Source organism: Hylobates moloch, unplaced genomic scaffold (assembly GCF_009828535.3).
Source record: "Hylobates moloch isolate HMO894 unplaced genomic scaffold, HMol_V3 SCAFFOLD_8, whole genome shotgun sequence".
Lineage (NCBI taxonomy): Eukaryota > Metazoa > Chordata > Mammalia > Primates > Hylobatidae > Hylobates > Hylobates moloch.
Window position 1 is genome coordinate 98,549,364 of NW_026652283.1, and position 22,644 is coordinate 98,572,007.

The window sequence follows — 22,644 nt, forward strand, 5'->3', positions numbered from 1 at the left end:
TAAAGCTTCTTTAAAATATTAAAAACTGATATTTATCTCTTTTTAAAAATGAAAAGACATTTACTTGTTCTTCTGGGTTTTCAGTAAAGCCATGCTGCTCTGCATACATACCACATTTTATTAATTCTAAGATGCACTTATTTAAAAAAAATTAAGAACTCTGAAACTGATATTTTGATGTCAATTTGTATTAGTAGTACACAAAAAATGAGGATGCTTACATTTGATACCATCTTCAATTTGGTAATATAATGCATTTTTAAACAACCAAATAAGAAAAACTAGTTTTATTAGACTCTCACTTCCAGTACTGTTCTTCCTTCATGAGGGCAATTGTTATGCTAGCTTCTGAGAACAGAACATCAAGCTGGTCTAGCTCTTCTTTAAATCAGAGGTTGTAGCTGCTGGAAAGCCTCTCATTCCCAACAAAGCTTCCTATTCTCTCACGCATTCTTCATTCCAAGTCCCATAGAAGGCAGCAAACATTTAAAATCATGGGCTTTAGAGGCTGCCAAATCTCAATTCCATTCTTGCCTTCACTTCCCTTTCAGGATTGGTTCTACTATTAATTTATTAACTAATTAAAGACAAATATATATAAAATGATATACTGTGTTGCCTCACATATAGTAATAGCTTAATAAATGATAGTCTTTATTGCGATGGAAAGCCAAACTCCATCATTTAGGTGATTGGTTTGATAATTTCACAGGTTCTGGAGTTTCCTAACTCCATTAGAGTGCAGCAAATTAAAGTAGGGCATTTACATCAGGGGTGTTTTTTTGTTTTTTGTTTTTTTTTTTTTTTTTTAGGAATAAATTTATGGATGAGCTGTTCCTAACCCTGCCAAAGTACTTTGTAAAGTGGTGAACTAATGCCTTGAAAGAGTTCCTGTGATTTCAAAACTTAAATCCAATTCACTAGAATTGGGAGATTATTTACCTTTTTGTAGAAGGAGTGGAGGCAGAGGCTAGCTCAGGGAGCATGAATGAGTAGAAGTGTAGGGTATGAGGCAGGTGGAAAGGGTGAGCGAGCAAACAGGTGTGGCTGACTGGACTAATTAATCCTTCCTGTAGTTGTCACTGATAGGTTCTCAGAGAGGCTGGGGGATAAGAGAAGTGAGAAAAGTAGGTAATTTAGGATTTAGGATATGTAATGAAAGTCAAGAAAAATGTGATATGTAACTCATCTTAATATTTGCAAGGACTAAGTTCTCAAAATCCAGATCTGGAGATCCTCAGTTGTAGGCTGGGATAAAATTTTCCTAGATGCTGAGGGCATTTGCCTTTGTGGCTCAGCCTTAGTCACACATGGTCCATTGTGAATCCAAGTAAGGGAGGAAATGCAGCAGGAAGGGAACTTGACTGACAATGCCAAGTTACTAACTCTTTACCTGGGAATCTTTGGTATTTGAACACACAACACCCTTGAAACACATAAGAGCTCATAGGCCTCTGGGGACCCCATGGAGTTGATGGAGACTCTAGTCCATGGGACAAGGCTGGTGCTAATATGAGGCCAGTGGGGTTGGCAGGGCTCAAATTTTAAGAAGCATTCACTCTTAGGGCAAGAGTCCAGCTCTGAGACTGAGTTCCTCCTTGAATTATGCACCCTGACTCATTCACTTCACCCTAGTCTCAGCTGTCAATGAAAGTTGTTTTTAAGTGGGATTTAAGGCCACAACGTTGCTTGTGCTGTACTTTGTTATTGGCTACCAACGGGCCCAGCTTTTGTAATACTCTGAGGATTGTGGAGATACTTCGTTTTCTTTATCTTCCATATCTGTGGTGCATACAACCATGACACTTCTTTCTACATGATATTAAGGTCTACCTATGCCTTTAAATTCCATAGCCAAAAATAGAAGTTGCTACATCCTAAGCAACTCCCGAACTTACCTATTGCCTAAAGCATCTCTGTCACCCTCATTCTACATGCTATACTCCCCAGTTTGGCCAAATTGTCACCTTCCTTAAGTAACGATGTTAACATGACAAGAGAATAGGCTTTGAATCTCAGATCTGATTTTTGACATTTGCAAGACCTTGGACAATTCACCTGAACACCTCTGAACTTTATAAAAAGTGGAAGTGATCATAACTCCATTCCTAATGGAATGCTGTAAGGTTTAAATAAACTTGGAAAGCATTCAATACAGCGCAAGCTAGTCCCCTCAAATTCTCTCAATACAGTTATCCTTTAATGTCCTACAAATTAAAATTTGCGTCTGCTCCATTTTCAAGAAGCATACTGACTTTTGTATTTCTTACATCAATTTCTCCCCCTTTGCTCCAGACCTGTTGACTATGGGATTTTATGTGAGCTCCCCTCTCCTTTACTCACCAAATTTACTTCTCCCCAGTGGATAACTTCCTTATGTCCCAAGCTTGCCCTCTCTCTCATTTGTCCTTGTTTCATTTGCAGATATTTCTGAAAGCCATTTAGCTAAAATGATCTAATTTTTCATTAACAGATATTTCCACCTAGCTCATCCTAGTTGGCCTTCTATCTATCTTGTCAATAATATGCCTTGTTCATTATGTAGAATGCTAGTCCCTAGCCCATGTCTCATCATACACTGAATGGCAAAATGTTAGCATTGTGAAGATGTTGTCTGTGTTGGAGTCTAAGCTTCAAGAGGGCATGGACTTTGAACCTCTTCATCCACACATAGCTCAGTTGGTTAATATACTGATTTATGATGTGTGAATTTATAATTTTAACGGTCAGTGAGGGCCCATCTATTGTGATGAGGTTCTGGTTGCCTGAGTAGAGTCAGTGATCAGAATTTCCTGGGGGTACAAATTGGTTAACATGACATAAAATATCAAATAATGCAGATTGAAGTCATCACTGGGGGTTTTCTGTGACAACCCACTGGTAAACAAATAACATTGAAATAACATCGTTTTGGTACTGTAAATATCTCAACAGGCTTCTTGGGGTGGCTCAGCTTTGATGTCGAGGAAGCACCGCAAGCTTCTGCGTGGCATCCACAGGTAAATGTAGTTTCCTGGTGTACAGCCAACTTTTGCCAGGCAAAGGGATCTCTTTGGACTAAGTGATATTTTGAAAATAGGAAAAAACAAAGTAATTGTTTTCCTTAAATAAACAACAAAAAAGACACTTCAAATTCCTTAAACCACTCAGATAAGGAGTTCTATAGAACAGTAAACTGTGTATGAGTACTGAATGCAGATATTGATAATGATAGTATTCCATTGCCTGTAGAAACTAATTGAGTCTTCTCCCTACTCTGTCCTTTTGTTTAAACAATAGGGCTGACTCTGTGGCCTGGAACCCACACAAGATGCTGATGGCTGGGATCCAGTGCTGTGCTCTCCTTGTGAAAGACAAATCTGTAAGTTTTCCTCTTGTGGTCTTTGGGCTTCAAGGGGGTTAAGTCACTGTGCTTGCTAAGGGCTTCATTTTTGCTCATCTCTTGGCAACTTGGGCGAGGTGTAAATTGAAGGTCTTTGGGAAATGTTGATGGTCTCTAAATGAAAGACAAGCCTAGATAAAATATTTAGTGATTCTGCTCAGGTAATTTTGTGGATTTGATTTAGGTATTATATAATCTCATTAGTTACAGCAAAATGGTCTCTCACCCTCATTTGGATTATATTTTAAAACTCAGTTTTAAACATTGCCAAGATTTTTTTCTCCTTGATTAAGTCTGGGATTTAAGTTATCTTGAAACTTCTGCTCACTGAGAAAGTGGAACAGATGTGTGTCATACATTAAATTGAATACTTAATACGCTTAGCTAGGGCTTAACAGCCCGTTTATATGGGAAGACATTTGTTCAGGGCTGATCTTCGAACACTAATTTATTAGGGGATTGCTCATCCCAAGTAGTTGGTACTTAGCTTCTTTTGGAATGCTAGGGAGAGTTGGAAACTTGTCTGGATCACTGTGAGGCAAGTGGGGAAAAAAGTTGAGGCTCCTTTGGGCCGGAGGTATAAACTCTGTTTTCCATGGGTTAAATAAGGATCCTTGTGGGAAGTGGCTCAGGCTGGGAAGTGCTACTTCATTCTTAGAAATGCCTCCTCAAGATCTGTGTTCAGCATGTGGGTGATCTTTCTCAGCCATCTGTTTACATTTTTTTCTTAGGGGACTCCCTTTGCCAATGTTAAAGTCATTTTCTGTTTTTAAGGAATTTTATTTGAAATGAAAACTATTTTTAAAACTTGAAACCTAGTCTTGCATGTGTAGCTATTTACAACTTTTTAAAGAGATTGTGATATTTATGTTAGTGTCCTGTGCGTTTTGACATGATCAAACAGACCGTCCATCAGAAACTACGAACAGGTTTTGCTTCTATAGAAATAGACACTACCAGAAATATGAATCAGTTCCTTAATGTTTTATTAGGTTGGATATAGTTGAATGTATTCAGTACCATTTTTAAATTTAAGTTTTAAAATTGCGGTGTGACTGTATTTGTAACTAAAAGGTAGTTTAAGATTACTATATTGATTGTGAACCAAAGAATGTAATCAACTTGCCCATAGGTACACATTTAGGATGGGACAGATAGGAATAAACCCAAGTTTTCTTTTGGTCTAGGTATAAGAACAAAAATTTATCAAGCATCCTTTATGAGTGAGGTATTTTACATTTGCTTTCTACCTAAATTGGCCAATCTGAATGATAAACTTATCTGTTGGTGTGATACGCTAAGGAGTGGAGAACTTAGACTAAAAATTTTATGACTTCTCTTAAATAACTTTCTAGCTTTCATATACTTTTCTTATTAACTGATATTAGAGTAATTTAGCCAACAACTGAATTACATTTCTGTACTTGAGGCAATTTAAATTTTTATGGATCATATAACACCTTAACAGGGGTTTTCTTTTTTTTAAAAGAATTCATTCCTGAATCTTAGTGACAATAATACCCATGTCTATTTTCATGGCATGAATTAAGAGGTTAGGGGAATTCTATTCACTGTGCAAAGAACTGAGCACTTTCAAAAAGTTGCCTGATTTTTTAATGAAAAGATTGTTTTCAATTTAAATGGAATAGAAAGCTAAACCATGAGATATGAGATATGGAAATCAGAAAACTACGAACACAAAACTTAAACTATCTCTTTTTTACCTGGTTTCTGCCTCTGTTATTCTCTTCCATATCATTAATTCATTCCATCAATCAGCATAAATGATCTGTGTAGGCTAGACACTGTGCGATTCTAGGCTCTTACAGCATTGAATCAGACAGACATATTACCCAGAGTCAAAGAGCTTATAATCTCACAGGGAAGACAATGAACAAAATGCAGATATTTAATTTTTTAACTATTTTGATAAGTGCACTAACGAATGTCAGACTCTGTTGATTGTAAAAATCAACAGGCATTCCAGCCTCCTTCTCTTCTTGCCCATCTCCCAAAATATTCACCTAACTAGCCTCCCCTGCAGTTTCTATGACATAGTTATGTCTAATGTGATGTAGAGAAATGTGATGAGGACCTTGAGAATAATTTTATACGAGAGCATTCTTCTCGCATTTTTCTACCTTGAATGCAGTTGCATCAGACATGATATATGGGTGTTACCGTAAGGCAATTACCCTAAATTTAAAAAATTAATATGCACAGAATGACAGAAACAAAGGGAAAGTCTTGGTTTGGGGTAATTTTGAAATGTTGCACCCCCCAAACGTGACTCCTTTCAGACTTTGCGATATCAAGTGGTTAAAATTAAATGTTCTTACTACTGAAACCATCTCCATTGGGTAATCTGTTAGTTGCAGCCAAATGCACCCTTGTCTGATACAGACAATAGTACTTCAGTAGTACACAGCAGGTGATGTTTCAGGTGGAAGGAACATCATGTGAAAATTCTTTAAGAAAGGAACGCCTTTTTTAAAAAAATTATTTTAGAAACTGAAAAAAGCCTATTTTGGCTGAGGCATAGAGAATAATGTGAAGATTGACATAATATGAGACTAAAGGATTAAGCAGTGGGTAGATCATGAACGGTCTTAGAGACCATTGTGATGATTTTAGATTTGATCTTTAGAACAATAGAAGAACTAAAAGAGTTATTGGAAAAGATTTTCATTTAGGACAATGAATTGGAGGGGAACAGGAATAGATGGAAGACTGAGAAAAAGGCTTGTAGTGTCTGTGCCAGAGTTGATGGCAAGAGAGACAGGAACATGTGAAATTCAGTACACATTTTAGCTATCAAGTAGATAGGGCTGAATTATCAATTATTATCAATTATCAATTATGGGAGATGAGAAACAGGTGTCATGTCATCGCCCTAAATAGAATCATTCATTCACTTGCTGTATCAGTAATCAGGATACAGCAACTGAACGAATGATTCTTTTCAGGAAGATGAAGATCACTGGAGGAAAAGAGTTGAGAGTGAAATAACTTTTAGTGCTGCTCATACTAAATTTGAGGTTCTTATGAGGTATATTCAAGTGAGGAAGTCACATAGGAAGTTGGCATATGGACCCAAATCTAAGAAGTCTGGACTGGTAAAGTCTATTACAGAATTGTTAACACATAGATGATATCTGAGGTCATAGGAATGGGTTAGATGCCTTGGGAGGATCTTTGGAATTAGAAGAAAATAAGGCCTAGAACTTAGCCCTGAAAAACTTTAGCATTTAGAGATTAGATAGAGGAGGAAGGATTCCCCATGAAGGCTGAGTCAGAATGGCTAGGGAGATGGTGGGAAGACCAGAAAGAGTGATGCTAACGAAACAGGGAAGAACATGTAGGAGAGAAAAAGTCATCTCTTTTCCTTACCCATTGCAAGGTTCATGGCTGACTTCCCTATAACAAAAGACATTGACAAAAGAAAAGCATAACAAACTTATTTAACCAAAATTTTATGTGAAACAAGAACCTTCAGAGATGAAGATCCAAAGGCCCAGGGAAAACTATTTTTCTGGACAATCATGCAGAAGTATGGTCATAAGCTGGCAGGGGGGACTTTGCAAGGCCTGTTTGTTCAGTCTTTTTGGCTTCCAGTCATAGGGTAGGAACCCTCTGGAATGAGGGTCTTAACAGCCTCCTTTTAGGGGAGGTAGGTCAAATAATTATTTATGACCGTGTTTCAGGGAGGAAAGGTGAAAGGAGATCAGAGAGTGACCTCCAAGGTGCCATATTTTGGATAACTGTGTTCTGAGCCATACAAAATGTGAGGCATGTGAATGACTTTCATCCTTCATGTGACAGCTTATTGTCACCCTCTTCTTTGAAGAGTCCCCAGACTTACCAAGATAAACTGGCACCTCCCCAGTGTTGTTTCTCAGACTCTGTTCCCCTCCTTCAAAGTGCTTATAGTTACTATTTTCATAATAGTGTGTATAATTACTATTTGTAATTATGATTTTTCATGTAATATTCTCTCCCACTAGAATGTAAGCTAAGTAAGGAGAAAGAATGTCATTATATTCACCACTGTGTTGTCAGTGCCTAGCAAGTATTCACTGAAAAGGGAAAAAAAAAAACTAATATCTATTTAAAAACTGAATGGTTGATTAAATACATTAATCATCCTCAGAAGTATCTGCCTTCATGTCAGCAGTAATTAAGAATTTGAATTTTTCCCTCACCCCAAATTATTCCCTTTTGAAAACTCCAAGATACAATGATTAGAATTGTAGTTGATGGGCGCCATTGCCTAGGTCCTAACACAAGGCTTGTGTTAGGATAATAACTGATGAATAGTGATTTTAATTGGTACTTCTGATGATGATGTAAGAGGATAACTCTAGTTTAAAAGAAAGTAAATTACTTAGTAAATATAATGCTGTTCATGGAAAAACTAATTCCCCAATTTGTACCTACAAAGCCCTGACATCCACAATGCTGTTTTCCTGATTGACTGGTAGTTTTTGCATTTTTGATTTCCTGTGTTAGTAAATAGGACTGCTTCAGGAACAAAGCACAGATGTTGCTCTCAAAGTTGTACTATCACTAACCCTCTTTGAATCACAGGAATAAAAAGAAAATCAGGGATTTAAAAAAAACTCTGTGATTATAAATAGGTTGACTTTAGGGGTAAATGCGGGATTTGCGTGGCTGTTTTGGATCAAAGACAGTTTTGATGCTTTGATCTAAAATAAAAGGCAATATATTCTAAGAATCAGTTGCATAGATGGAGAAAAATCTATCAGATTTTTGATTTTTAGTGTTTATGAGACATTTTTTAGTTTAAAAAAACAGGTATGAGAACATGAAACATGCTAATCAGATGGCCTTTTAAGTATAAATGATTCCTCTCTTTTTCTACCTACCGTTATCATTCAATTTGAACTCACAATGCCTTTTTGTTGAACGTAGCTGCTACAGAAAAGTGAATTTTTTTTTACTTTTTGTTTTTATAAAGACTGTGTTGACAGTATGGATTTTTAAATATCATGTTCATTTTTAATATTTTTATTTTAGAAGTAATTCATGTTCATCATCCAATGAGTCTGAAAATTCAGACAAAAAAAGTTGAAGTAAAAGGAACATAGAATACTGATATCTGAAGATGACCCTTTATGTATTTCCCAATGTATACCTACATTTAAATGTGTATGGGCACACCATGACTCTTCTATAAAATTTTCAGTATATCTTGTTTTTAGCATGCATTTTCTATTTAACAAAATTATGAAAACTGTTTCATGTCAATATGGATGCTATTACAATTTTAATAGCTGCATAAAGTCCTATCATTTTGATATAATTAACTTGGCCAACCTCTTATTGCTGACCAATCAGATTTTAATTTTTGCCTATTACAAATTTGGTTATCATCTTTGAGAGTAAATCTTTTTGCACATCCTTTAGTATTCCTTTAGCATAAATCCCTAGAAGTGGAAGGCAATAGTTAGCTTTCATAATGCTTTTTAAATTCAGGTTTCCTAATCTTTCTTCAAAAGCATTTACATTCTCATTAGTAGAGTATGAGTATATATGTGCATATGTGTGTGCATGCATATGTTTGTGTTCTAACCTTTGACATCACAGGCATAGTTTTGTCAATTTGATAGGCAAGACATTTGTATGCTTACTGACATAGATGCAAACATTTTCCTTCTAATTATGTCTATTGACATTTTATAACTCCTTCTCAGAGATCTTCTTTGGCTCAGTGTATTGACACGCAATTGCAAATTACCTAGGTTTTAAATGTGAGGACTTGGAGATAAGCTTGTAATGCTTTTCCTTTCTTTTCATCTTCATTCTAGAAGAGGCTGGGCATATAGACCCTCCCCGCCCCCCTACTTTTATTTTTGGAGAAGGAGTAGCAGAAAAAAAGAAGAGTGGGATAGTCATTCAACACATAGTTATTGAGGATGTGCTGAGCCACACACTGCAATGTAAAGAAAAAAAAAGACTAATGTCATTTCCCAGTGTGGTCGCCAGGAAAAGACAGAATTTTTGCTGAAAAATATACCTGAGAAGCAGGTTACTTAGCCCCATTTTCATTTCTGTTCTGAATGATTGATATTTACAAATGACAATTATTACATGCCAGTTTAAAAGTGTGCAAGTAAAGAGAAAAAGGAAAGAAAATATATTTTTCTTTTAAATCAGAGAAACTAGAACAAATCGAATCTGCTTTTGTGGGGATTTCTTTCCTAGCTCTTGCTTTTCTTCATAAAGCTCCTATGGAAATGCCATTAGATGGTCTGAAAATACTGAACAATCTGATCAAAGAAATTTTTTTCTCTCCTGCCAGAGAACACTCACACTTTTTCTGTACAGGTACATTATAAATTTCTTTAGAATGACAGCCTACCAGCTAATATAGCAGAAAAAGGGGAAGGTAGGTGTTTAAAACTGATTAGAAAAGAAGCATTTGACTTGTAGGAGAGAGATCAATCTCTTGTGCTTCTTGCTGCCAGAATCATTCTCTGTGTCTGGGCTGTTCTTGCTTGAGCTCAGAAAATTCTTCCCAGACCTTTTGGCAAGGTTGAGAATCAAACAGAGAGAACTCGTTAAATTCCCGATTGGTAAATACTCTTTTTAATTCCTGTATTTTTAAAATTATAATAAGCAACAGATAATTTTCTTTCCATGAAGTTTTGTAGGTGCATCACATTAAAAAACATGATTTCATCAGTAATCACAAACACCTCTGTCATTTCTGCTTTCTTTCTCTATAAGGTAAAGGGATAATAATGTTAGAGCCTCATATGTTCAGAATCCATTATCTATTTCTCCACCAACCAAACCAATAACATTTTTAGGATTTATTTGTTGGTATTACCATTGCCATTCACTTTAACAAGGGAATTTGGATTTCGCTTTAGATCTATGCCCTATACAGCTCAGTATATTGCTTCTATTGCTAACTATGACCCCAAGAGATGTGTTATTATGTAATTGTGATTGTACTATCTGATCTCAATCATCAGTTACCACCTAGTCATAAATGTGTACTGGTCCTAATGCAAGGCTTGAACTGGGCACCAAAGTTCTTAGAATCATCTGTAGTACACTGGGAGCTACTTGAGGACAGAATGGGTCTCACTCACCACTATTGCTCCACTACTGAGTATAAATCCAAGCCTCAGTTAATTCTCAATTAAAAAATGTTTCCCGAAGTGACTAAATCTGTATCTGTTTCCAATACCACCAAATGGCAATGTGTTTTAAGTTTTTTACCCACAATGTGAAGTAATATGTCCTTTATCATACATCTTGATCTTTCAAGTCTCAAAGCATGTCCCTTCTTGCTAATATGTAGGAATTTTTTTGAAGGGGTATGGAAATTGTTTGTCTTATCCATATGGCTTGATGTAGCTGTTACCTCCTCTCATCCCAGTCCATGTTGGCACTTTAAAAATCTTGACTCTGGGTTGTGCCAACATTTGGCCTTTTATCTACGTGCCTCAGAGACCAATAATAAATCAGTGACTCATGGTTTCCTTTTTCAGAAACCATATTGTCTTTCCCCTAGGAAGTTATTTTTGTTTTAGTATCTAATGATGCTGTCTTATTGGAGACTGGACAAGTGGAAGAGATACTTGCTTTTCTAAGGCTCCCTGGGTCCTCTCTTGACCCCTTCTAATGAACAGAATGACATTCACAATCTGCCAGTTTGCTTGAAATGGCTGTTTATAATGTTGGATCCAGCATCTTGGCCAACGGTCTCCCAATTTCATCCTTGAGTTCCTTCAAAACTCTTGGGCGACTGCCACCTGGTCTTACTGATTACGCTACATTTATTTTGTCAGTTTGACTTAGATGAGTTGGGGTTTTGCCCATTATTGGATTTTATATTTTCTGCCTATTTGTGCAGAACCCTGAGGGTGTAGAAATCTCTCTAACGCCCTTCCAGGTAACGAATTCACTCATCTTGGCAGTCAGCCTGTTTCAGTATGGAACTCCAACCTTTGCTTCTCTGCCAGTCATCACAGAGGACTTCAGATTTGCTAAAAAATGACAAGAAAAATATGAAATTCTGCCTTTGTGTCCTTTTGTCATCTTTAATTTGATAAAGACCAGCAGTTGAAAAATATCCCAGAGAGAGGATTCTATTTACACACTAAATTTTTTCCATCTCAGCTTGAAACAAAACTGATTAGGGTCCCACAACACAAAGATTATATAAATTAAAATCTAAGAAAGGAAGAAACATAAGATTAAGGGAATAAAAGCAAGCCTGGAATGAATGTAGTAGAAAAATTTATGCCATAATAAGCACGCTACACCTGCCTCAGGTAGGCTAGAATTTGGTTTTACTATTTTTAAAGGATTCCAAGTATCTGCCTTTTTTGCCTTTTATTTTACTATTAACTCATGGCAACAAGGCCTTCTATTTTTAAGTTCTGGGATACATGTGGCTAAGCATGCAGGTTTGTTACATAGGTATACATGTGCCATGGTGCCTTGCTGCACCTATCAACCCATCATCTAGGTTTGAAGCCTTGCATGTGTTAGGTATTTGTTGTAACGCTCTCCCCTCCCCTTGTCCCCCACCTGAGGACAGGCCCTGGTGTGTGATGTTCCCCTCCCTGTATCCATGTGTTCTGTTTATCTCCCACTTACTAGTGAGAACTTGCGGTGTTTAGTTTTCTGTTCATGTGCTAGTTAAGGCCTTCTATCACTACTCTAATATGATAGTTGAGGCCCTTTTGAGTTCTTGGAATAAATCATCCTATCTGTTTTTCTTTGCAGAATTTTCGTTGTCATATTGGTTGTTTCCAAGGAAGATATCTTAAAACATACCTGATAATTCTAATTAGGCTTTCTAGCTTTGTTGCTTCATGGCCCAAAGATTTCAGGGAGTCAATTTTTTGCTGAATGTGTTGTTCCATAGTGGTTCAAAGTGTTAATCCAAGTCCATGTGAATAAGAAAAGTGTTCTATTTTCAACTTCTGAGCTACTTACAAAATTAGATTTTATATAGACTTTTAGTAATCACATTTAAACCCTAATTTGTACAGAAATTGTTGGTGGCATATAATAAACAATGATTTGGGCAGAAAAACAAAAACTCTAAAATAGCAAACTTATTTTTTAAGTAGGGATCCCAATGCCCACAGAATAAATATCAGAAAATAAAAGTGGTACCCTGGTCTTGAATCTCCTGCTTCCAAGATGTGAAACTGCATATAATTCACAAGTACACACTCATGTGCATGTGCCTTCACACAGCAAACATACCTTTAGGTCATTATGATGCTGATTGAAAATCATAATTTAGAGGGTTTTGTTAATTGCAAAAGGAACTCAGTATCTACTCTGGTAGTTCATTCTCTGGTAGGCTAGTTGGGAGTTTGAAAGCTGTTTGCTTTACTTCAAAATTAAAATTATGAAATATAAGATATAAGGAACATGCATAAAACAAATGAACAGCTTAATTTGTTATAAATGTGAACAGGTCATTCTCACATGGATTAAAATAAAGAACATAACCAGAAACCCAGAAATCTCCACGTGTTTCTTTCTGATACTGACTTTCTTGCTTGCTTTTATTAGTTTTGCTCTGTAGTTATACCAAATAATATAATTTACTTTAGTTTTTGAATTTTATACAAATAGAATCATATAGTATATATTTTCTTGTGCTTGGATTTTTGTTGTTGCTCACACTTATGTCTAAGATTTAGCCATTTTGTGGCACAATCTGATAATTATTTTCATTCTTTTATACTATTCTATGTGAATATATCATAATTTGTTTATTCATTCTATTGTTGATGGGCATTTATTTCAAGGCTTTTATAAAAATTTTGTGCACATCTCTTTACTTCTTGTTTTATCTCTAAGGTTCCATCTGGAATAATTTTCCTTCCTCTTGAAGACCACATTTAGGAATTTTCTTGTGGGTCAAATGGTAGCATATTCTGTTATATTTTGCTTCTTCAAAAATGTTTTTCATTTTTGCTGGTGTTAAGATTCTGTCAGTAATTTTTTTTCAATACTTTGGTGATATTTTTCTTTTTCTAATTAAATTTTTCTCTTTTTGCCTTTTGTTGTTGTGTTAAAATATTTGCTATTTAACTGTCATTCCTCTGATGATAAAATGACTGTTTCCTCTGGCATCTTTTAAAATTTTCAAAAGCTTTAAAAAAATTTCTATTTAACAAGGATGCTCTAAATACAAATTTTATTTAGTTTTTCTTGCATTAGCTTTACTGGGTTTCTTGAATCTGTAGATTGATATGTTTTGTAATTATTATCCTTGCTTCCATTTCTCTCTCCTTTTCTGGCACATCAATTAAATATATATTAAGCCTTCTTCCTTTCTTTTCTTCTTACTCTGTTTTATATGTTCCATAATTTTCTTTCCATGTTTCATTGTGTAGTTTCTTCTGACCTATCTTGGAATTCTCTAATTTTCTCTTCAGCTGTATCTAATCTGCTGCTAAAGCCATCTCGAGTTATTTTGTCTTTCCAGCTTTATAATTTCTAATGGATTCTTTTTAACCTACATACTGTCTTCTCTACGTTCTTGATGTTTTTAAGATTAGCTTTTATCTGCTTGAACACTGTAAGCATAGATTTACCATCTCTTAACTTCAGTATCTAGTTTCCCTTTGGTGTTATTACTATTAGTTCTTGTGTCTGTGGATTCCTGGCTCTCATATTGTCTAGAGAGGTACCTTATAATCCTTGGTGGCTTACTTAATATTTTATTTGAAAATTTACCCTTAGGAATAATTTGAGATCTGAAGTGATCTTTTTCTTATAAAAGTGAAATCTCTATTTTCATTTTTATAGATATCTGAGGGAATTAGCAGTTCAGGACCAATGCTTGACATTTTTCTGGATCTTTGGGGTATAGCCTGTACCTCCATTTCATGGTGGAGACCTTTGGGTCCCAAACAAGAAAAGGAATTTCTTTCTTGGTCTTAAAGACAATGAATACTAATGAATTTTGTTTCCTGAAGCCTTTAGGATATCTGCTAGTGATAATACTCCAGGTCTCCACACTTGGTAAACACAGGACCTCAATCTTTGCTCCCTCCCTTCTCACCATTCTGGTTCTTGTCTTGGCTGTCCTCCCCGAGTCTGAAAGTGTCCTGGAGTAGGAACATCTCTAGTTTACCTCCTTGAGTTCCCTTTCCCTCTTTGTACCTCCCAGTAGTTTATCCCTGTCTTGTGGAGGACTGCTAGGCTTTTCATTAGATGCAGTTTTTATATTTTGTTCCAGGATTCTTGGCTGTCTTCAGTGGGAAGGTCTTCATCTACTCCTTTATTAGAATTGATATGTGCCATGTTCTAGATTTTTAATAATTAGCAGATGTTCAGTACTGCCACTGGAAATAAGCATTTGTTTATTCAGCCTTTCATTCAACCTGAAAATACGTAGAGACTACTATGTGTTCAGTGAATAAGACATGCTCCCTAAGTTAACTCAAAGGTTAATAACATTTTAAGCAAACATATACTATTCTTTAGTTATGTAATGATTAAAAAGCAGGAGTTGGAGAATGTAGATAAAATGAGAACACTGCTGAAAAGGCTGGTCAAGAAACTGTTGCAGCAGAGGTGACTTAAAATATGTTACTAGTATTTTCTTTCCATATTTTAAAAGTAATATATGATCACACTGTCAGAGTCAAGCATAATTTAGAACAAAAATTACTTGTAAAACACCAGCCAATATTAAATCATTTAAAATTTTCTTGAGATGCATATTAATATCTATCTAGGCTGATAAGTGTAGATTAGTATATTTTGCTTATATAACCAGCATCTTGCTTTCTTTATCCACTTCTACCCCTTCTTATGATCTAAAAAACAGAGGCTCGTTTGGTTTAAAGAAGCTTGAGAATATTTCTTTAATCACGGCCATCATTACCACGAAAGCAGCTAATTCAGCACCTTCAGCCCAGCTCAGCAGTTTGCATTACATGAAAGTCCATATACGTTTTTAGAAGCTTTGCTCCTATTACAAAATATGCAACACCTCCTCGCTCATCTCAATCCCCATCCAGACACCTCTTACAACTGTAGTTACTGAGGTAATCAGTGACTCAGAAACATGGGAAGCTAAACCTATCTTCTTCAATTAGGAGATATTGGTATTTGGAAATATCATCCAGCCATCTATTCTTGTGGAATTTTGTCATCTTTTTGTGACACATGTTAACTATTCATCTGTAAAGAAAGTTTCCAAGTGATACCAGACTTTCGTATGAGCAAATTATCCCATTAGATGTACCAAATGAAACCCAATATTGTACAAAACCTGCATATCAACTACAGGAAATGTGGACTAGTCTAAAGTGAAAGTAATTTGTAAAAAACATAGCATTAGTCCATAAACTGGAGGAGAAAAGTAGAGGAATTGTAATTAAGGGTCAGAAGACTAGATAAGGCATGAATATAAACTTGATATTCCATTTCTGAAATAATCCCATTGAATCAAGTGGCTGTTGATTGTTTTGCCAAGTCCACCTTGCTATAATCATTATAGCTTCAGAATATATTTCATCTAGTAGGGTAAGTCTATATTCACTCTTTTACAAAATGACTTATCTATTTATTCTTCCAAACAGTTTTCAAAAACAAGTTTAAAAAACTTCCACTGGGGATTTTTTCTAAGGTTTATATTAAACCTACGAATTAATTTGAGAAGACTTAACATCTTTGTATGATTTTAGCCTTCCAACATAGTAATATTTATTCAGATCTCATTTATTTCACACAAAGGTTAACTTTTTGTTATGATAAATTTCAAATATGTACAAAAGTAGAGATGAACTTCCATGAACCCATCACATGGTTTTAGTAGGGATCAATTCGTGACCAGTTTCATATCTTCTTCCTCCTCTTCCTTGTGTATAAAAAAAAGAAGAGGAAAAAAAAGACACTGACACATTATATCAGTTTACCTGTAAGTATTTCAGTTTCAATGACTTTTCTTAATAGAGGATCCTGCATATGTTTTGCTATGGTTAAACATTTTATATTATATTTTGTTTTTTAAACCTTCTAACTGCTAAGGCTGATGTAAGAAAAACTTTTGAAATATTTACTTATATTTAACTACTTCACCAGATTGCTAATTGGTTCTGAGAGATTTTAAGTTACTCTCTTGCATTTCTAAGAATTTGACTATATCAGTATAAATTGTCATTTTTTTCATTCTAATATCTAAGCTTCATATTGGTTATAATACACTGATAGGATTTTCAAAAATATGTTCAATAAACAGAAGACATTCTTGTCTTTGTGATTATCTAGTATGGAGTTTTACCACTTATCTTTCTATTATCAAATAAGGTAATTCTATTTACTCCTTAAACAAAATTAAATTTATGTTAACAGATTTTCTGTATTACTGATTAACCTCATTTTATTGCAGTAAACTATTTTAATATATTAGTGGATGATTTTTGCCTCCATGTACATAATATAGATCAATCTATTCTTTGTGTTTTATCTTGGTTGGATAGTATTTTGAGTAATTTTAAAATGTCTTTTTTTAAAAAAATAATTTCAATAACAGGCATCAGTTTTTAGAAATGTTCAGGAAATTTAATTATAAAACTTGATCAGAAATTTTGGGGTAGATGATTCTTTGTGTGTTCAGTTTTGACATTTTCATTGAACTATTAATAATTTTCTGCTCTAGTTGAGTCTATTACAATATTTTCTCAAATATATTTTGCAAAGATTTTCAAAGATCTTAGCATATAATATATGCCATATCCTTATTTTTATCTCATTTTTGTCTTGTATTCCTGCCTGAAATCTTAATTTTTAATTAAAAATTTTTCCCTGATTACTTATCTTATTTTCTCTCCATGAGGAATCACTTTTTGCATTTATTTTTCATGTCCTTATTAAATTTACGTAATTAATATTCATTTTCTCCTGATTTATGTTTTTGTTCTGTAAGAATGCTGTTTTACATTTGAGGGCAGTTTTGGCTCAGCTCCTTAAGTTCCATTTTGGAGTGTGCTCATCTAAATTAATTTCCAATTAATCTATAATAACCATGTTAGTTTACTCTGAGCAAAGACTGATTTATAAAAGTGATTTTAATCTCCCAAGTGCTTAAGATGTGTTATGAAATTCTGGTTCTTTTTATTGTACTCAGATAATGATCAGAATGAAACCAGAGATAAAGAGTGACAAATTTTTACCTTTTACACTCCATAGTTATTCTTGGAAGGATATCTTATACAAAAAACCATTTTTAGTTCACACCCTCTTTCCCAAGTAGATAAACAGGCCTCAGAGTTGGGGAGGGAAGAGGACTTTCTGAAGAGAAAGCAATTCTTAAGTCTAAGTGTAAACCCAGGGCTCCAAGAAAGAATAGAACCTCCCTGTAAATGAAAGGATAATAGGTTCTTTCCTCTCAGCTCAAATTCCAGGTGAAAATGTGGGAAGCCTCCCCCTCCATCTCCCATGTCAATATGGTCAAGCAGAAACTAAAGATGGCCTTTTATCTAGGCAAAAGAGTGCCTGGGATAGCCCCCTGTGTTCCTGCAGGCTTCAGAATGGCTGTTATGGAGGATCATCCAAAAGTGACTGAACATGAACAAGACACAAGGAAGCCTGGAATAGGGGCATGAAGCAAGAAGCAGGCCTCAAGTGATCTGACATTCAGAGGCCATGGCAGATATTCAGGTATAAGCAGGAAGGTGGCAAGACTATCTTGGGATGAGCTAAGGGTGGAGCTCAACACACGACTGCAGTGACCAAACTGGACAAGCAAATTTCACACCTCAGTGTAGGGTTGCCAGATTCAGTAAATAAAAACACAGGAGGCTCAGTTAAATTTTATTTTCATTAAACAATATTTTAGTTAAGTATATCCCAAATGTTACATAGGACATACTTATATTAATGGTTTTTATAAATTTATAACGTGTTTGAAATTCAAATTTAATGAGGTATTTTGTATTTTAACTGGCAACTTTTCTCAGCAGCATTTGAGAAATTCATAACATGAAATAGAGAACAAGGGGAGGAAGAAATTATCCTCAGAAAAAAAAATCTTGATCAACCATGTTTTATTTCTGAATGATCTGACTAGTCAATTTGAGTTTTTCTGGAAGTGACCAGACTAATTATGCATTAGAAGTAATGGTGGCTCCAAATCAGAAATGTTTTAAAGAAAAATAAAGTTCCCTTTTTATACATCCAAAGTGATATAATTTTTAAACTTCTAACAATTATATTTGCTTTTAAGTTCTCATGACAGGTAAAATATGGCACCTCCACAGTATAATGTTTACATCTCTGCCCAAGAGACCAGCAAAGCTAAATTAGAATCTTTCAGTGTTAATTCCACATTTCTAGTCTTCTTATCCTCTGGTCCAATTGGCAGGGTAGCGGGATGGAGCAAGGGCTCATTATGCCCATCTCTATGGATGAGAGAGGAGGTAAGGGGTCATTGTGAACTGGGCAAGGAGGCTAAATTGTGTCTACAAATGAACATCTTCCATGTCTTGCTGTGACAATTTACTAGCGGATTGCCAGTTTTTAAATGTAGTCCAGAAACTAAAAAGCAAGTGAAAAGAATTGTATCTTTCCCATCTCCAGTTCCATAGCAGTTATCAGAAAGACGTTCACCACTTCTTTTATAAGGCTACTCTCTTCCCAGTACATTTCATTATGCCCTTGTCACGGAGTAGCACATGTGGCTATTATATGTCCTTTTGATCTTACCTTGAAATAGTATTCCTGTTTTATTATCAGTCTTAGCACCATAGTGCAGATTAAACCCTCAACATCCAGTTATAGAAATACTGATGCATTCATTTAGAGCACTGTCAGAATCTTTGTGCCATTTCAATATTCAACTTGCCAGAGAGGTAGGGAAATGCAATGAAATACACAGCTGTTTTCAGAGTTAGTGTGAACCAGAAATTTATATGTAATAAGGAAAAGATTGTTTTCTGCCTGTGAGGTAGCAATATCAAACGTTAGAGGATTAGCCACTCTAATAGATTTCATTTCCCAATTTTGAAAGATATAGGGCCCCTGCACTTAAAAGGTTCAATTGAAATCTAAAAGGAAAATATCTAGGGAAGTAGAGTTCTTCGAATGTCTTCTTTGTTTAAAAAGCTTGTGATTGAGGAAATGACTTACCCATGATTGGTGGCAAGGTTAATTTCACGGAGCTGGAATCTTAAGTATATTCTAGAATCTGATATTGGATTTACAATATAACAATAAACTAGTATGAACTCATGGAGTTTAACACTCCCTGTATGGGGATTTGTTTTTCTGAATGCCTCTATAGCTTTAGACAATTTTGAGAAAGGTTGTCACTTACATTCAGGACATTTGTCATAATTATTTAGAACCAAAAACAGACATGCATGCCAGGCTACACGGGACTATAGAGAAGACATTGTCTCTCATTGTTGTAACGGGTTCATGGATCTTGTAAGGCAGGGGAGAAGGAAAATGTCTATGGTTCATTTTAGGTCACTGGGGTATGGGCACTGTATGTCAGCCCATGGTGACTTTTTAGAGGGTATGCTGAGCAGTGATAGGCTTGGGGACTATATAAGTGATTGGATATGGGACAGGAATAGGGTGTGGTACTCTTCACCCTAAGATGCTGTAAAATACAGTTATCCCCTGATTTCTGACAAGCACTGAACTGTCAGAAATTAAGAATATGTGGGCCAGGTGTAGTAGCTCATGCCTATAATCCCAGCACCTTGGGAGGCTGAGGCAGGTGGATTATCTGAGGTCAGGAGTTCAAGACCAGTCTGGCCAACATGGTGAAATCCTGTCTCTACCAAAAATACAAAAAGTAGCCAGGGATGGTGGCATGCGCCTGTAGTCCCAGCTACTTGGGAGGCTGAGGCAGGAGAATTGCTTGAACCTGGGAGGTGGAGGTTGCAGTGAGCCAAGATAGCACCACTACACTCCAGCCTGGGTGACAGAGTAAGACTCTGTCTCAAAAAGAAAAACACAACAGAAATTAAGAATATATGGTCTTGGGGAGAGCAAAGTCAGATCTGGACAATGACAAGTGCCAGGTATCTGGGACTGGGGAACGATGTGCTGGGAGATGAGGCTTGGAAGCAATTTCAGATCACATATGGAGGGATTTAAACATCAGGTTAAGAATGCATTCATTTTCCTACAGGCAAGTTGTTCCCTCTGTGTGGAAAACCAGATACTCTCTCTTCTTTGCCTACTTGAGTCCTCCTGTTTCTCTCATGAAACACAGCTGAAGCCTCAACTCTTCCAGGGGGCCTTTCTGCTTTTCCAGGATGCATTAGGGGCCTCCTCTCTAGCCAAGCATTTGTTCAGTACATATCGCAAATTCCTCTAACGGTGGAGCCATTAGCCTCTCATCTACACTGAATTATAGGCTCCCTACCTGTTCTCATGTCCAGTGCAGGCCTGGCAAATTTAATAAACAGATAAAACAAGTGGATAAATATAGTAACCCATTAAATCCACATATCAATCCCATGAGGTAGGGACTATTCCCCTTCCCACTGTACAGATGAGGAACCTGAATACAGAAAGCATAAATAACATGCTCACAGCCATGAAGTTCATAAAGGATGGAACTGGGATTCAGTCAGTCATGCTCAGTCCACAATCCATGCTTTTAACCACACAGCTTATGTGTGCCTAAAACAAGATGGCAGGTAATGGATCAACCCCGTTTCCTGCCTAAAACTGAATTTTAAAGTCGTAACAATGTACAGAAATAGAAAACGTTGATTTAGAAAGATAAAACCTGATTGTTTAATCCCCTTTGGAACCTATACAAAATGAAGTAGTAATGCTGATGATTTTGCTAATTCTAACTCATTTCCACAGCCAGTCTGGTTAAACTGACCTACAAATCTCCACCTAACTCAATTCGGTCCTCAAGACTCTTGCCTGTAGGTTTTTCTCATTACACTTTCCCTCGTTCAGCCAAGGTTGTACAGAAATTCTGTAGATATAGTCACTCTCCCCCAGGATTTGCAGTCATGGTTGTTCTAAATACATCTGGTTCTCTTGTTCCCTTCGGGACACTTGCAATCTGTCAGGCAACGGTTTCTTGTTTGGTTTGGAAACTATAATTCTCATACCTGGAGACCTAGGATTGCGCCAGAGAATCGTAAATGTCATCACATAGCCCTCCTTCTAACCGACCAGAGAGAACTGTCTACTTTCCCTCCCTGCCTTCCTTTTTGTTCCTTTACCAGTAGCTTCTACTTGATGTTTGCAGTAAAACAGAAAATGAACCCAAATTTAACCAGTTCTATCAAAGAGTAATTTTTTTTCTTCTTGGGGTATCGGGGGAACGATGAAAATTAGAAATTATAAGCCAGTATGGGTCTTGATTTTCAAATGCCATTCTCTATGGGCATTGTGTAAAATGTTTCTTAAATCCAGAAAGGAAAATAAACCATGGCCATTTTATTTCCCAGTTTAAGTAGCTCTTTTAGTGGCTAAATATTTACTGTGTAAAAGGGATTAAAAATTTGCTTTAATGAAAATGAAAGACAATTTTTTTTTTTTTTTTTTGAGACAGAGTCTGGCTCTGTCACCCAGGCTGGAGTGCAGTGGCACAATCTCGGCTCATTGCAACCTCCGCCTCCCAGGTTCAAGAGATTCTCCTGCCTCAGCATTCCAAGTAGCTGGGATTACAGGTGCCCGCCACCATGCCCAGCTAATTTTTATATTTTTAGTAGAGACAGGATCTGACTATGTTCGCCAGGCTGGTCTCAAACTCTTATTTTTTTTTTTTTTAATCAAGAGCAATGTCTCTGGTTTTGCAGGCTTCATGTAAATGTTTAACTTTTTCTGCCTCTACAGATTTGGAAATGACTATCTTATGGAATGTCTCTTCACTGGAATGTCTTAAAGCATGGGGTCTAAAAATTATGGCCCTTAGGTTAAACCTGGCCTGTCATCTGTTCTTATAAAGTTTTATTAGAACACAGGCATGCTCATTTAAATATTCTCTATGGCAGCTTTCATGCTACAACCATAGAGTTTGGTGATTGTGATAGAGATCATATGGCTTGCAAACCTGAAAGTATTTACTACCTGGCCCTATACAGATAAGATTCTATCTATCCTATATAGGATATATAAGGCGGACTCACTTGCTCATCCTTGTTTTAGAACATCCAGAGATGTGGGTTTGCTTTACCCAGTCTTTAAGGCTATAGTTTGAACTGGGAAATTCTGGGATTAAATATGATTTCTCAGTGGGTAAATTAACCTATGGACCTTGA

The 22,644-nt window shown here is 36.0% G+C and overlaps 1 protein-coding gene across 1 annotated transcript in view; it reads left to right on the top strand.

Moving 5' to 3' along the window:
• GADL1 (glutamate decarboxylase like 1) overlaps nucleotides 1–22,644 on the top strand; it is a 169,400-nt gene that overhangs the window by 57,728 nt on the left and 89,028 nt on the right. The window contains exons 10-11 of the mRNA XM_032159142.2: nucleotides 2,935–2,999; nucleotides 3,280–3,361. Coding sequence (XP_032015033.1) covers nucleotides 2,935–2,999; nucleotides 3,280–3,361 — 147 coding nt within the window. The remainder of the gene's footprint in view (nucleotides 1–2,934; nucleotides 3,000–3,279; nucleotides 3,362–22,644) is intronic.